This window comes from Tiliqua scincoides, chromosome 9 (genome assembly GCF_035046505.1).
Source record: "Tiliqua scincoides isolate rTilSci1 chromosome 9, rTilSci1.hap2, whole genome shotgun sequence".
NCBI lineage: Eukaryota > Metazoa > Chordata > Lepidosauria > Squamata > Scincidae > Tiliqua > Tiliqua scincoides.
The window spans coordinates 31,526,247-31,542,603 of record NC_089829.1 but is presented as its reverse complement, the minus strand read 5'-3'; the positions used below and the strand labels follow the sequence as shown (position 1 = coordinate 31,542,603).

The 16,357-nt window shown below is 45.7% G+C and overlaps 1 protein-coding gene across 2 annotated transcripts in view; it reads left to right on the top strand.

Annotated features, from left to right (window-relative positions):
- ADCY7 (adenylate cyclase 7) overlaps positions 1-16,173 on the top strand; it is a 60,856-nt gene extending 44,683 nt beyond the window's left edge. Inside the window, exons 20-26 of one of the 2 annotated variants that reach the window (XM_066637007.1) lie at positions 4,625-4,706; positions 7,294-7,449; positions 8,448-8,594; positions 9,684-9,791; positions 9,949-10,063; positions 11,008-11,132; positions 12,430-16,173. In XM_066637007.1, coding sequence (XP_066493104.1) covers positions 4,625-4,706; positions 7,294-7,449; positions 8,448-8,594; positions 9,684-9,791; positions 9,949-10,063; positions 11,008-11,132; positions 12,430-12,558 — 862 coding nt within the window. In that variant the 3' untranslated portion in view covers positions 12,559-16,173. Of the gene's footprint in view, positions 1-4,624; positions 4,707-7,293; positions 7,450-8,447; positions 8,595-9,683; positions 9,792-9,948; positions 10,064-11,007; positions 11,133-12,429 lie in introns of those variants that run through there. The other variant, XR_010794888.1, reaches the window with a different exon arrangement.
- The last annotated feature ends 184 nt before the right edge of the window (positions 16,174-16,357 follow it).

Sequence of the window (16,357 nt, the reverse complement as noted above, 5' to 3'; positions counted from 1 at the left end):
GTGGAAAGCGCTCAGTTTCCTCTCCTGTTGTGGGCGAAGAGTCCATGACTCGCTGCAGTACAGAAGTGTACTCAGGACGCAAGCTCTGTAGACCTGGATCTTGGTATGTTCCGTCAGCTTCTTGTTGGACCAGACTCTCTTTGTGAGTCTGGAAAACGTGGTAGCTGCTTTACCGATGCGCCTGTTTAGCTCGGCATCGAGAGAATGAGTGTCGGAGATCGTTGAGCCAAGGTACACAAAGTCATGGACAACCTCCAGTTCATGCTCAGAGATTGTAATGCAGGGAGGTGAGTCCACATCCTGAACCATGACCTGTGTTTTCTTCAGGCTGATTGTCAGTCCAAAATCTTGGCAGGCCTTGCTAAAACTATCCATGAGCTGCTGGAGATCTTTGGCAGAGTGGGTAGTGACAGCTGCATCGTCGGCAAAGAGGAAGTCACGCAGACATTTCAGCTGGACTTTGGATTTTGCTCTCAGTCTGGAGAGGTTGAAGAGCTTTCCGTCTGATCTGATCCGGAGATAGATGCCTTCTGTTGCAGTTCCAAAGGCCTGCTTCAGCAGGACAGCGAAGAAAATCCCAAACAAGGTTGGTGCAAGAACACAGCCCTGCTTCACTCCGCTTCGGATGTCAAAAGGGTCTGATGTGGAGCCATCGAAGACAACAGTGCCCTTCATGTCCTTGTGGAAGGATCTGATGATGCTGAGGAGCCTGGGTGGACATCCAATCTTGGGGAGAATCTTGAAGAGGCCGTCTCTGCTGACCAGGTCGAAAGCCTTTGTGAGATCTATGAAGGCTATAAAGAGTGGCTGTCGTTGTTCCCTGCATTTCTCCTGCAGTTGTCTAAGGGAGAATACCATATCAGTGGTGGACCTGTTGGCTCGGAATCCACACTGCGATTCTGGATAGACGCTCTCTGCAAGTACCTGGAGCCTCTTTAGTACAACTCGGGCAAACAGCTTTCCTACAACGCTAAGGAGAGAGATGCCGCGGTAGTTGTTGCAGTCACCCCTGTCACCTTTGTTCTTGTACAGCGTGATGATGTTTGCATCCCTCATGTCTTGAGGTACTCCACCTTCTCTCCAGCAGAGACAGAGGATTTCATGCAGCTCAGTGACGATGATCTCTTTGCAGCATTTTAGGACTTCAGCAGGGATGCTGTCTTTTCCAGGTGCCTTGCCAAAGGCAAGGGAGTCCAGGGCCACGTGAAGTTCTTCTAGGGTTGGTTCACTGTCAAGCTCTTCCATCACAGGCAGGCACTCAATGTTGTTCAGTGCTTCTTCGGTGACTACATTTTCTCTGGAATATAGCTCAGAGTAGTGCTGCACCCAGCGTTCCATCTGCTGCGCCCGATCCTGGATGACCTCGCCTGTGGCAGACTTCAGAGGGGCAATTTTCTTCTGTGTTGGACCTAGGGCCTGCTTGATACCATCGTACATCCCCTTGATGTTGCCCGTGTCAGCTGCTATCTGTATCTCGGAACAGAGCTGGAGCCAGTAGTCGTTAGCACATCTCCTGGCAGTCTGTTGGACTTTGCTGCGAGCAGTTCGGAGGACCTGCAGGTTGCGCTCACTGGGACAGACCTTGTATGCTGCTTGAGCTCTCCTCTTTTCCTCAATGACTGGTGTCAACTCCTCAGAGTGGGCTTCAAACCAGTCTGCCGCCTTGTTGGTCTTCTTGCCGAATATGGACAAGGCGGTGTTGTAAACGGTATTCTTGAAATGTTCCCATCTGTTGGATGCGTTTGCGTCGGCCGGGCCTGGAAGAGATTCCTCAAGCGCTTGTGCAAATTCCTCCACTTTTCTCTGATCCCGGGTCTTGCTGGTATCAATGCGAGGTCTTCCTTCCTTTTTCGTGTGATACAGTCGCTTTGTTTGCAGTTTCACTCTGCTGCACACCAGGGAGTGGTCAGTGTCGCAGGCAGCACCATGATAACTGCGTGTGATCTTGATGCTGGGAAGGCTGGAGCGTCTGGTGAGGATCAGGTCGAGCTGGTGCCAGTGCTTTGATCTTGGATGTCTCCAAGAGACTCTATGTTGGGGCTTTGTGTTGAAGAACGTGTTGCTGACACAGAGACCGTGATGACAGCAAAACTCTAGCAGGCGTTGGCCATTTTCGTTCATCCTCCCAGTGCCAAACTGACCTAAGCAAGTGGGCCATGAACTGTTATCAGCACCAACTCTAGCATTGAAATCGCCGAGGATGAACAATGGCTCTTTTACAGGGATTTTCTTGACAGTGGTGGCCAGGTCATCATAGAATTTGTCTTTGGCTTCTGCTGGAGACGACAGAGTCGGTGCATAAGCACTGATGAGAGTGATAGGTCCTGCTGATGACTGGAGCTGCAGGGACAAAATTCTTTCACTTCCCACAGTAGGTGGGATGATGGATTTCAGCAGGGTATTTCTGACCGCAAAGCCAACGCCATGTTCCCTGGTTTCGTTTGGTGGTTTTCCCTGCCAGAAAAATGAGAAATTTCTCTCCTTGACAGATCCGGAATCTGGCAGCCTAGTCTCTTGAAGGGCGACGATGTCCATCTGCAGTCTGCTCAGCTCCATGTCGATGACAGCTGTTTTGCGTGCGTCGTCTATTTCTTGCAGGTCATCAGAGAAGCCAGGTGTCATTGTCCTAACGTTCCAGGTGCCCAGCTTTAGGGCAGTAGTTTTCTGTTTTCTGTTGCATGGTGCAGAGTTGTCGATCCGCTTGTCGGTTTTCACCCTAAACCCCACGCACCCCATGAGGTTAACGGACCGTGGCGAGGCAACACCTTACTGGCTGGGGACTGCCCAGCTTAAGGCGGGCGGTAGCTGCCCAATGAGATGCAATGATCTCTCCCACCGTCGGAAGCAGCCCCTGGCGTCATGCTCTACGCCAATCGAGCAAAGACTTATAACCGGTAAACTGCTGCTTCCCGTGTTGTGCCGACGCCGTATGGCGAAGTTGGAGTGTCCTCTCCAGTGCGCGAAGCCTGGGTAAAGAAGGTATGGAGGATAGGCTGTTACCCATGCAGCAAATCCCCCCTCTCCACGTCGCTGGAATGGTCCAATGGAAAGGCAGAAGCCAATACGGTTGGTTCCAGCGGCGTCGCAGGAGTTGCCAGAACGTGACTGTGTTCAGCCATGAACTGCCTAAGGGACTCCGGCTCCTGATTTTGCCTCGAGGTTGACTCCTGAAGCCTTTTCCAGAACTGGATGTAGCCACAAGGCAGTGGAGGTTTGAGGTCAGAGTTTCCTTCTCTTAGATGAGCTGCCTTCCTAGGCTGACGAGTCCCATCTACCCGGTGGCTGTTTAGTCGCCTCTTACGACAAGTACAGCCAAACTGAGGGCCTATTCTTAGCCCCAGCCCCCAGGGGAAATTTTCCCCAGGGGAAAGCATTTTTATAGTGCTTTTAAAAGTTCAGGGTATGTCACGTAAGTTGCAATGCTATTATCGTTCCAGCAAATTGTAAGATGTGAGAACATTATTATCTTGATATTTCAGCCTTACTCATCTTTGCAGGGTTGTTAGGAGAAAATGTGTGTCTGGGGCATGAAGCACATAAGCCAGTGTTGTTCAAACTGTGAGGCTCAGCTCCCTGGGGACGCACCACAAACGCACGGGGGGGGGGGAGCGCAGGAAGTCCTCTCACAGCGATACAGTCATACCACCTTTCCTGGGCAGAATGTGAGCCCCTCCGTCTTCTGCGTTTTTTTTTTAAAGCAGAAGATTGCTTCTCATCAAAGTGAAATCTCTCTTTTCAACCCCCTCCCTCTTCCACTCTCCCCTTTTGATCTCCAAACCGTCCTGCTTTCTTCCCTCCCCCCTCCCCAAATAAAATGCTTCCTATTTGACCAGTCACCAGGGCTCTTAAAGTTGTTTCCATGCAGTTGGCAAAGGGGGGGGGGAGGAGAGACAAGCACACACTTTACTTGGCCAAGAGCAGAAAAAGGGAACAGTTTTTAAAGTGATTTATAAATCTTGTTGTTTGACTGAAGAGTAGAGGTTGTATTTTTAAAGTGATGAATCTTGCTATTTGGAGGGAATACTTGTCAGCCATTGATGAAGTGATTTCCAGCCCAATCCTATCCTGGGAGTAAGCCCCATTGATTCTAGTGGGACTTACTTCTGAGTAGGCATTCATAGGCCTGATCTGTGCATCTCCTAGTATAGGAGACAAATCAGCCTCCTAACCAAACCCTTATCAGCTCTGATATATTTTCATGGTCTATTTTTGTTTTCCCCACCAGCTGCTGGAAAAATTTAATGTAATTTAATTAATAAAGGGTTCAGTCCTATCCTGTATCTCACAGTGGCCCACCAGGTGCCACAGGGAGCACACAAGAGACCCAGATCCTGGTGTGCTCCCTTGCCTCTGGCATTCTGAGGTAGCCTGCTTCTAAAATCAGGAGGTTGCACATATCCATCATGGCTCATAACGTGACTCGTTGATGGACTTTTCCTCGAGATATTTGCCTAATCTCATTTTAAAGGCATCTAGGCCAGATGCCATCACCACATCCTGTGGCAACCCTTGTTAGTAAGTCCCATATTGCCTCCAGAAAGGAACAAGAGTCTTAAGCATTTTTAACTTGCTAAACGTGTATCTCACAGGTTTTACTCACATGTTGTTCTGTTTTCAAATTTAGGTTTTTTATGAAAGATCCACACATAATGACCAACCTGTATCTGGCCCTCTTTTATATTACTCTGGTACTACTCTCCAAGCAGGTATGGAAACTGTTACTGTTCTCGCAAATACATGGTTAGTTTTATGTCTGAACAGCCCTTATTTGCAGAGCCTCATGTATCCATCCAGCGACATGAAGTGGCTGAAACTTGGGAGCAACCATATGGTGTAGCGGTTAGACTAGAAGTCGGGAATTCTGATTTTTAATTCCTAGCCACTGGGTCACTGAAGCTCACTGGGTCCCCTTAAACCACTCACAGCCTCTCAGCCTTGCTCATCTTTGCAGGGTTGTTAGGAAAAAATGTGTGGCTGGGGCATCAACCACGTAAGCCGTTCTGAGCTCCTGGAAAGTATGTTGGAATAAAAAAATGTATTACAAAATAAATTTCCGAGTATAGGTGGGATATTGAATTATTGAATGCTTCTCCTGTGGAAACAATTTCCCTGCAAATAGAAAATGAGCACAGTACAGAGTGGTTTGTATTAGATCCTCCTTGATGTGCTAGTGCTTTATTTGCAGGGAGCCTTTTAAATGGGGGGGCAGGGGGTTACTAAAAAATGACATCTTCCTACTTGGGATTCCCCATACCCTGTGTCATGCACCAGCCAGACCTATGGGGTAACTGATGGGCTGGGGGTTAGAATCCAGCCTGCGTTGCTGCAGCCACTCTCACCCCCATCCTGGCCAAATTTGTCTCCCATTTCCCCCTTTTTCCCTAGTCCAAAATACCCCCTCACCACCTCCAACGTGCCATCCCACCACTCTCTCCAGCCCCCGTCTCAAACTCACCCTCTCTGTACATAGGCCATGTGCTGGCCTAGCCTACTCCTGAGTAGCTGCGAACGTGCTTTACGTCACATTTGCAACACTCTGGAGCCCACTCAAGGGACTTGCGCCAGCTTGGGGCGGGGGTTTAGGATTGCACAGTGAATCGCCTTGGGATTCTGCCACCTGATTCTGTTTCATGTGTAGGCCAGGCCTAAGCAGTCAGTGGCCTAGAAAGGGCCAATAGCTCAGTGATAGAGCACATTGTGTGCAGAAGGCCCCAGGTCCAAGCCTGGACATCTCCAGTTAAAAGGACTGAGTGATGGGGAACTTCTGTTGTTCCCAGTCAAGTAGGCAATACTGGGCTAGATGAGTAGTTTGATGTATAAGTTTGGTTCGTACAACTCCGCGGAACGCAAGGGGCTTTCTTCCCATGTGCTGCCTACAGTGGAAAGCCCCACGTGTGCTCGCAGCTCATGCTTGCTACTCTATTTATAATTACGACGGTGCCTAATGACTGTTGAGGCCGTTTGGGAAACACAGCGCAGTGATTTAGGATAAATAATTAAGTACCGTTTAAAATAGAAATGTTGCACTTGGGAGCAAATTAGATTGTAATAATGTTGCATTCATGCCAAAAATGCTGGTGTGTGTGTGTGTATGTTGCTGTGTATGTGTGTGAAATGTCTGCAAGGGAAGTTTGAATCCTCCAAGTATAGGGCCCCCCCCTGTATCCGCAGACCCCGTATCCATGATTTCATGAATCGACAGAAACAGGCAGCCCCCTTCTGCGCCCCCCACTTTCCAGAAGCAAGGGGAGCTGCACTTGCCTCCAGAGGGGCTTCTGAGCCCCACAGAGGCCGTGGATGTCTGCCTGCAGCCTTGGCAGGCCTTAGAATGGCTGTTTTTGGCTGGAAAATGTCATTTCCAGTTTTCAGTCGAAAATAGGAAGTGATTGTTTTGGCCAAAAACAACCATTTTGAGGCCCACCAAGGCCACGGGCAGATGTCCGCAACCTCTGCGTGGCTTAGAAGCCCCTCTGGAGGAGAGGATAGCTGAGCTCCCCTTGCCTCCAGAGCGTCCAGATTGCGGGGACAATATCCCCGCAATTGCTTTCGCCCATATCCGCATTTTCAGCTATCAATGCTAGGTTCCAGGATGGAACCCCCATGGATAAAGATGCCCGCCTGCACTTCTCATTTGGATCTCCCGTGTTATAGAGTTTAAACTTTGTTCTTATGAAGGAGGAATAGTGTCTTGATGCATGGCTCGCCCAAGACCTCCTGTCACTGGAGGCTGCCCCCAACGCGTCAAATACTGCCAGTGTGTGCCGGAACCTCGTCAATCAGTTTTTTTTAAAGAGAGTGTGTAACATTCTCACTTTAAAAGGGTGGAGTGTCATAAAATGAATCTATAGCCCCACCTGCCTCTTATGAAGATTCCCAGGAAATATATGAAGAAGCATATTCCCCTTCTGTTACTATTGAGATTCTCACAGATTCTTAATTTAATTGCCTGCTCTTAGTTAAAATTTTGTCACAGAGGCATTCAATTAGACAAGGCCATGTTTTAGACACCAATAGTTCGTTTGTTTGAATTAAAATGCTTATATTCCACTTTGTAGGCCCAAGATCCTCAGAATAAAATCATGGTAAAGTCCATAGTTTCAGGAACAGAAATAATGGGGTGCAAGTATGATTCAACTGATTGCATACTATAAATGCAAGCAGGTAATAAACCCATCCAGAGAGTTGGTAAAAAAACTCCATCTCCTGTTTATAGTGTTTACAAAAGCAACAGGATAAGTAACTGCAGGTTGATGATGTGTTGATCTATTCCATGACTCCTTTGCTTGTTTGCAGATAGACTATTATTGCCGGCTGGACTGCCTACAAAAGAATAAATTTAAAAAAGAACATGAAGAGTTTGAAACCATGGAGAATGTCAACAGGCTGCTGCTGGAAAATGTTCTTCCCGCTCACGTTGCTGCTCATTTTATTGGGGACAAATTAAATGAGGTACAGAACAGGATCTTTGACAATTCATGATTCTTATTTTGCTCAGTGTGGCTGGATGCCTGCTAATTTTTTAAAGAGCTCATATGCTGTGGCATCCCCGGTGCATTGGGGAACAAAGATAACTGAGAAGCCCCTGCCATCTAGGATATGATTATTTATTTTAACATCCCATTTTTACTCCATTCTGGATCCCAAAGCATCTTGAACAGGAAGCTAAGGCAAATAGAATAAAATGATCAATAGTGTAGCCCAGTGGTTCCCAAACTTACCAGGGTCACGGTACCTCTGCAGGCTGTTCTTCTGAGCTCAGCCAGGCACCACCGTCTTGCAAAATCTCACAGGATCCAAGATGGTGGCACCCAAATCTCTTGAGATCCAAGATGGCTGTGACCAAATCATGCAAGATTTGAGTGTTACCATATTGGATCTCATAGGATTTTGTGAGACCCGAGGCCTGGGAGTACCAGTAGGAGGGGTGATGAGGGAGATCTTGCAGCAGATTTTGGACACCACTGGTCTAGCTGATATAACTGCAGCCCACAGAAAGGTCTTAACAAGCCATCTTCCTTGAAGTCCTCCTACAAGTTTTAACCAGCCGGCAGTATGTATGTTATTATGGGGGCAGGCAGTCTTTCCCCAGGGAGGGCATTACAAAGTATCATAGCCATTGCTGAAAGACTGTGCTTCTTGTCCAGTCTCCTGCACTTCTGATGATCACACTTCAGGAAGAAGGAATGGAAGGGAAGGTGGTTTTTGTGGTAGCCAGCTCCTACCTGTTTAAGAAAGCCCCTTCAATTGAGTTTGGAGCCAGTGCAGATACAAAAACACTGACAAATACATCCAGCATGTCCTATCCATCCAGCAAAAGTAATGGCACTTAGTGCCATGTTGTCTTGTTCGTTGCACTGGGCGGGGGGGGGGGGGCGGGGGACAGAGACAAGGCAGAAATGATGGTTGTGAGCAGTGATACTGTGAAACTGTTGTTGCATTTCCTACAGGATTGGTACCATCAATCCTATGACTGTGTCTGTGTCCTGTTTGCCTCAGTACCTGACTTCAAGGTGTTCTACACGGAATGCGATGTCAACAAGGAAGGACTGGAGTGCCTCCGGCTGCTCAACGAAATCATTGCCGATTTTGACGAGGTACTTTGTGTGGATGCTGGGGGGTCTGTCTTTCCTCTTGAGAAGCCAAGAGAAAGGGTTCTTCCTCCCGTTGCACCTCAGACCTCCATTGCATTGAAAAAGAGCTCTACTTATGCAGATGCTGGTGAAACAGTCTGCTTCTTACTTCCCGATGGGAAGAGCTTTGGTGGTTGACAGCTTCTAAAAGAGCATATTATATTGCTTTATGACAAAAAAGATCATTGGTCCATCTTAGTATTGTCTGTGTTGACTAGTGCTAGTCTCCAGTTTTTCGACCAGAGGTTTTACCTAGTTCTACCTGGAGTAGATGACTGGGAATTGGACCTGGGGTTTTCTGCAGTACCACAAGGTGCTCTATACTCAGTGTGCCTCCCCTCCATTTCCCACTCAGTAGGATACCTGGCAGAGCCTCACATGACGGAGAGGAGTCACCTGTGCAGCATAGATAAGGTCTTGTAGTCCCAAGAATACTAACTAGTTATTTCAGCATCAGCTTTTGTGGACCTGAGTTACAGACTTGGGATGATGTAGACCTTCATGAAAGCTAATGCTGAAATAAATTGGTAAGCCAGGGACCTGTCTCTTCACCTTTCATAAAGCACTATGTACACAGATGGTGCTCTTTATATAATAAAAATAGTCTCCATTTTATCTCAATTTAAAGAGTTAATTTCCATATTCCTACAGGATAGCAGGCTTTGCTTTAGTTGTACAATCTCATTTGGAAACTGGTAAAACTATCAAGGGTGGAAGCATGTCAGTTGTTCTGAGTCTATTTCATGTGATGCTGTGCACATCTGCCCCTTTCAAACAGGTGTGTATACACGCATGGCATGAAACATCATTGGAAACATGGGCCAGATCTTACACAAGCATGGCCATGGCGTATAATTTTGTTTCTCCATGTCTGTACTGAGTACGAAATGCAGAGGAAGAACTGATTATATTGAAGTGACTAAAAGACATGGGTCTTTTGCGGACTAGGTAGAGCCTCTTTCCCTCTGCTAAAGGAGCACAGGAAAATCTTGCAGAGCAACGGAGACTCAACAAACTCTGAGCTTTATTCATCTTCCTTCCTCTTTCAAACAGCTGCTGCTCAAGCCTAAATTCAGTGGGGTTGAAAAAATCAAAACTATTGGGAGCACATATATGGCGGCGTCAGGACTCTGTGTTATACCTGGCCAAGAGAATAATCTGGTAAGTTACCTGGTGTGATACCAGCTCATAATTATTGTTTTGTGTTAAATCTCTTTGCTGCTTTATTGGAGACTTGAGCCTAGATTTCTGCTGGTTTCACTTGTATTGCTCAGTGATCTCACACACAGGCATTCATGTCCCTTCCATCTCCTTGTAGGATCAAGAAAGGCAACATGCCCAAATTGGCATCATGGTTGAGTTTGCAGTGGCTCTGATGACTAAACTGGATGGCATCAACAGGCATTCCTTCAATAATTTCCGCCTCCGAGTTGGTAAGTTTGATGCTTCCCACCCTCCAAAGACAAGGAAGGAGCAAACATGCCTATCTTAGGAACTTTGCTGTGTTTCTTCTTCCCATGTTCTCATCCAGTAAGGTGCTATTAAGCCTGTCAGTGGTTCCCAAACTGTGAGCTGTAGCTCCTGGGAAGCTGTGGAATCCTTGTTAAAACCCACTGCTCTATACAATGTATAGGATCGTGGCCCTAATGGGGAGCCACAGCCAATGGCCCAGTTGGTCAAGGAAGTTTCCGGTCAAAAAAGTTTGGGAACCACTGACTTGAGTCAACATGAGTCAACTGTAGAGTTATGTCACCTTCAGAGGCCTCCCTCTGGCTATACCCAATCTGCAAGAGAGAGGAAGAGTGATGAAATTCCTACCAGTTTACTGAGCAGGCTGAAGAACATTCATGGCACCTGTAGAGGCCGGAAATGATGTCGTTAGGTGGTGATCAGAAATGTGCACTATTTTTCTCACCTAGGAACTCAGCTGCAAATTACAGAAGAGAAAATAAGCAAATCTTGACCATATTTTCAAAATACAGGAGAGCCCGACTATCACGTGGGCCAAATAAAGCTTCTGTGGGCCGCATCTGGCCTGCAGGCCTTATGTTTGAAAGCCCTGATCTAGCAGAAAACTACTCCTTCCTTTTTTCCTTCTGAACTGCTCAGCAAAACAGAAGGGAAACTTCGCAGCTCAGAGCTCTGCTGCCCTGAAAAGGAGTTTTTGGGAGTTTTCTTCATAGCTGCCCCAGAAGTGTTGCACTGCCGTCGCTGTGTATAAATTGCTACCCGTATTCTTCTGCGCTTGAATGACGTCAGCTGCTCACATTCATGGATAACTGTTCTTCAAGGGTGTGTATAGTGTGGAGTTCCATTCTGTGCATTAAGACTCACAAGCTCCAAGCGAGGTTTAGTGTTTTCTTTCTTGTTCACACAGGAATAAACCACGGGCCTGTGATAGCTGGTGTGATCGGTGCTCGCAAGCCCCAGTATGACATTTGGGGTAACACTGTCAATGTTGCCAGCAGAATGGAAAGCACAGGAGAAATGGGAAAAATACAGGTAATGAAAACGTATGTTGAAGGGTCCCTCTAGAACAGGGCTCTCCAAACCCTGGCCCGCAGGCTGGGTCTGGAGTTTGGAAAAAGCCTTCCCCCCATGAGTGGTGCTTACTGTTCTGCCTTGGTACCTCATCTTTCCCAGCTCAATTGCTGCACAGGGACACTCCAGGAAGTCACATACGCCCAGACGTTCTGATGCAAAGCCTACTGGGCAACAGATACAACTGCCCAGAGCATCTACCGGGGCGGGCGGAGCTTTTCCTGGACACAGCAGTCTCCAAACTGGGGGCCAAACTCTAGAAGGAAAGCACACTAGTGATGCTCTTGGAGGATGGCGGAGTGCTTCCCCCTTCCTGCCCCACGCACATCTTTAAGGTCCTCTAAGGAGGTTCATTCATTGGGCACTGGGTATCCTGAAGGTTCCCAAGTGCAGGGCCTTTTCTGTGTACCCAAGGAGGTCTATGTGGTCAGCTCACTCTTTAAATAAATCTTAAAGATGACACATTAAAGCTGCAATCCTGTAGTCACTTACCTGCGAGTAGGTCCTGTGGATGACCCAGACATGCATAGATTGGAGCTGTAAAACCAGTCTTCAGAAAGGGCTGCCCAAAGTGAGTAGGTTCTTGCTTGATTTCTATCCTGCCTTTTGGTCTTGAAGGGCGCTTGCATAAAATGAGAAATTCAGTGGGCCCCCGATATCCACAGGGGATCCATTCCAGGAACCCCCGCAGATACTGAATCCCACAGATGATAAAAACTGTGGGATGGCAGGGGCTATGCCAGCAAACCAGAAGTGCCTTTTGCAAGAGTTTGGGAGGCTTTCTGAGGCCTGGGATTAGGACCTACTGTATGTGCATTGTGATTGCTCCTCCTCTCATTGTGAGTGTTGTTCTTGGATTGCAGACCCCAAGGCCCATGTTCTCATCAGGTCTTGTGTTCCCATCACCCGCCATCACTTCTCATTCCCTTGACTACTGGCCATTGGGTGGTCCGTTGTCTGACTGCACTCCTTGCTCCCTTTGCCTCCAGGACTGCAGAGAGGGAGGAGGCAGGTGCAGCTGGTAACTTACGTGACCGACAAGTGGAAATATTTCTTTAGTTCCTTGCTGCTGCCATTGTGACATTTTTTGTTGTATTGGGGGAAGGGTTTCATACACAGAATTTGTTTTATTCGTTGTAATCTTTTTATCTGTAAGCAGTTTCTGGCTCTGTGGCTGAGAAACAGCAGGCAAACTCAAGAGATAAGATGCTGGTTGTGAATCTTCTAATGGACTCTCACTGTTTTGTTCCACTCACAGGTTACAGAAGAGACCTGCCGAATACTGGAGAGCCTTGGATATGCCTGTGAATGCCGAGGACTCATTAATGTCAAGGGAAAGGGAGAACTAACTACCTATTTTGTGTGCAAGCACTCTGACTTCTGCTGAGAGGTTCACTCCAAATATTTGTCTCATAAAGTTTATGTGGTTTGGGTCTTGTTTTTTGAACAAAAAACAACTTCTCTTCCGTGAAGCCTGAACATTTTGCCTCCTTGTCTGAAAGGAGCTTATTTGGAATGCACAAGAACTATGAATGGTACCACTGACTTCTCCAGAGAGAGAGAAGAAAGCTCTTCAAAGATATCTGCAGCTGCACCTGCCCCAGGAGAGTTTGTGGAATCCTCAACCATGGATCTTATACTCTTCTTTCTCTGCCATGCGCAAGGCTTGAAATGCCTTTAGTGCATGTCTCTGTGGAGTTGCAGTCAAGTTAATTGCTGTGTTAAAACAGTCTTACTGTCTTGTCCTTCGTTGGACCTGCTAACGGTATTTTTGTAATGCAGAAGGAAAGATGCAGACTTTGAGAGAACCCGTTTGAGGGACAGCACTACCTTTAGTATGTACATTCTCTGGGACTGGAGACAGCCGGATTGGGGCCCTGCTTCTTGAGATCCTCTTAAGTGTGGAAGTGCCACCAGGGGTTGAACTTGGGATCTGCTGCACTCTAAGGATGTGTCTTAATACTGAGCTATCACCCCTTCCCTAATTTGTGCCACAACTTGACTCTGTAATAACTTTTTCAATACCAGCAATGTTGCACTGCCAGTTATTTTCTATACCCTCTTTGTTATAGGTTGGTTGAGAAGGTTGGTTTCTTGTGGCAGTTCCATCGCACTGCTGGATCTTACACCACCTCTCCTACCTATTTGACCACTGTTTTTGCAGTCTTGAGTAGAGAGAAACAATGTATGCAAGGGTGACTTTGTCCAGTTAATGCAGATAAGTTTTTCCGAGGTTTGTTACGCGAGTTTGGGAGCAAACATTTGGTGGCGCTGGTTCTCAAGTGTGCTTCCACTCTTCGTGGGAACTCCTGGACGGGGTTTCCCCTTCTTTGCTGATGCTGTACTGTGTGTGTGTGTGCTTCAGTAGGAGTCACATGACCATCTGTGTCAATTCCTCATGGCAGTGTGACAGAAACGCCAGCATTGCTTGTGTAAGCGTGGATTCTTGTGCGAAGAATGGAACGCCACACTTTGTAACCCTGCTCACACTTGTCTGTGAACTGCTTCCACTATAGCAGGAAAGAGATATCCATTCATCTCCTGATTGTAGTCCAGGGAGGCTGAACTAGATGGGCCTTTGGTCTGATCCAGCAAGGAAAGCTCTTACAAGGTCCTGGCAGAAGAATTAGGTTCTGCATGATTCTGTAATGTTATGGCAATGGCAGCGAAAAGCCATTCAACAGAATTTCCATTCTCTATCTTAATAGAGAGCTGCTAGGGACATAGACCTCTGTTTTTTTGTTTGGTTTGTCTAAAGCAGCCTGTAGAGTGATAGTGTTAAAGAAATAAGACATGTAGAACTGGACTGGAAAGTACTGTGCAAGCTTTTGTATAGTAAATGAAGCCTTTTCTCTCAAACTGGTGAGCCTGCTCATTGTTAAGATGTTACAGACTGGTTCATGTGGTTTTGAGAGAATGGAGCTAACAGTCCAGTGCAATCGGCCACATTTTATGCTAATGCAAAAAAATCCAACTTAAGTGACAGTTGCCATTTTGAAAAAAAAGTAGGAGCTAAAAGCACACATTGCTATTTTTAAAAAATCAACAGAACGGGACATTTTTGAACTGAAAATGGTCAGAAGACCTCAAAGAACAATTCTGGAAACAATTTTATACTCTCTAGGATCTTTGTGTATGTCACAGCTACCAAATGCATACACCCTGCAATTTTTAACTTTCTATTCTAAATGTCTGGATAAAATGCTAATTTCACTGGACTATAAACGTATCTACCAAGAGACAAACTTAGAACATCTTGTATCTTGCTACAGCAATTATGGGCAGCCTATGGGCTTATGCTTCCAGTACTAGTTGAAGCTTTGAAAATCTCTCCATCCTCACGTTCTGTTGTCCATGTATTTTTTCACACTATGCTTTTTTGTTTTTAAACTTAACTAATGCAGAGCAACCTGGGGTTGGCAGCCTATAATCAATTAAGGAGAAATGCGGATTAGTTCAGAACAGAGGGTGGGAACACTTTCTCACAACAGAGTGAGAGTGCTAGCCACCACGGATTATGTTTGATCAGCAGAACAGGAGAAGCCCTGGCAAAATTGGTTTCAACATTGGTTTAATCACTTATACTCTGTCATTTTAATAATTATCCAACATAGCTTGTTCTTTTCAGTTATCTGCTTAAATGATGTGGACAGGTGTCTTCTGCTCACAAAAGAGCTGTTTGTTTGGCACCTCCCACTAAGACACAGCACAAGAAAAGTGAAACTAAATCCAATTAGTTCCTGCTTGTGCAACTGAAATTTGCTATAGACGCTGCTATTATAGCTCCAAGGGAACTAATGAGCAACTGTTGCAAAATAGTTTTAACTATGTTACTTTTTCTCAAGGCTCCTTGGATACAATCTTCAGCACTTGCAACCAGCGTAGTGGCAGGTATGCATTATGATGGTCACCTTAAAACTTGGAGTGAACTGCCTTTGCCTGACAGATGTAATGCATCAGTGACCAGGAACAAACCACAATGTCATGCTGGGTTGGGGAAGCTGCAAATCGTTGACAAAGTGACTAGCGGACATATCCCTCTCTCATGTGCCCCATGAAAAAGCTTAAGACTTCATCTTGAGTACTAGCAAATTGTATTGACTAGGAAGTACAGTTGCCGAATAGTTTTAAACAATTACCTGGGCATATTCTAGGAAAGAGAAACAAATTATTTTGCATTGAAGTGACATACAGATAGGGAATCCAAAGATGATAAAAAGCACTGAAATATTTGCTTCTCCCTCCCATGTGCTACATTTGTGTAAAATTTTTAGATAGCCCTGTGCAAAAGCACAATTGTCAAACCACTTGTTTCTGGATAAATTTTGCTATATTTTTGCTAAATTTTCTGGATAATAAAGTCCATAAGACCACTTCCAAGATCTTCTTTAGATCAGAGGATTTTAACTCTTTGTTTTTGGAGTGGCACTTGACTGCAGTTTTTTCAACATGCGCTGTCTTGGATGCACCTCTGTTGCATTATATTTAGTTATAATTATAATTACTGTGTAATTAACTTACGTGGAGGCCCAGGTTCCTCTGTATCATGACAGGAACAAATCTAGTGGTGGGTCCTACTGTAGATATTTAGGCCTTCTTAAAAAGTCTTGGTGAACAAGAGTAGGTCACACTGGAAAGGTGAGAGATAGGATAGTCCTAGGTAGTATTAAAAACAAAGCGTACACAATTTGTATTTTTTGGTAATAGCTACAGGTTAATGTGAATTATAGTATGTTGCTTTCCATTTTATTGTTACATGTTTTTAACTAAAATGCAGGATTTACATATGGGCCCCATGCAGTCTATTAGTTGAGACTGTTTTAAGTTTCTGTTGCTGCCATAAAAAATTCCACAACTGCTGCCAAACTAAGTGTGAAATGAAAGCATTAATGTTTCTTAATTGCTTCTGTTCACATTGTTGAGCAATTCAAGGTAATTTGCCTTATCTATGTTACTTTAATATTGAGTTTCCAAGATTAAAAATTTAGAGTGTTTGTTTCCATTTTCTTCTGGCTTGTTCTTAAAAGGGTTTAAGGAAAATAAGTATTTGTAAGGTCATGTTTAAAATTTTCTGGCAAGGCTCAATCCTGCATGGCTCAAAGGATTCTGCAGAAGGGAGGCAAGAGTGATTTATGCACAGTGGTTTGGCTATTATAAAATGTGGAAACAGATTGTGACCCTTGCTT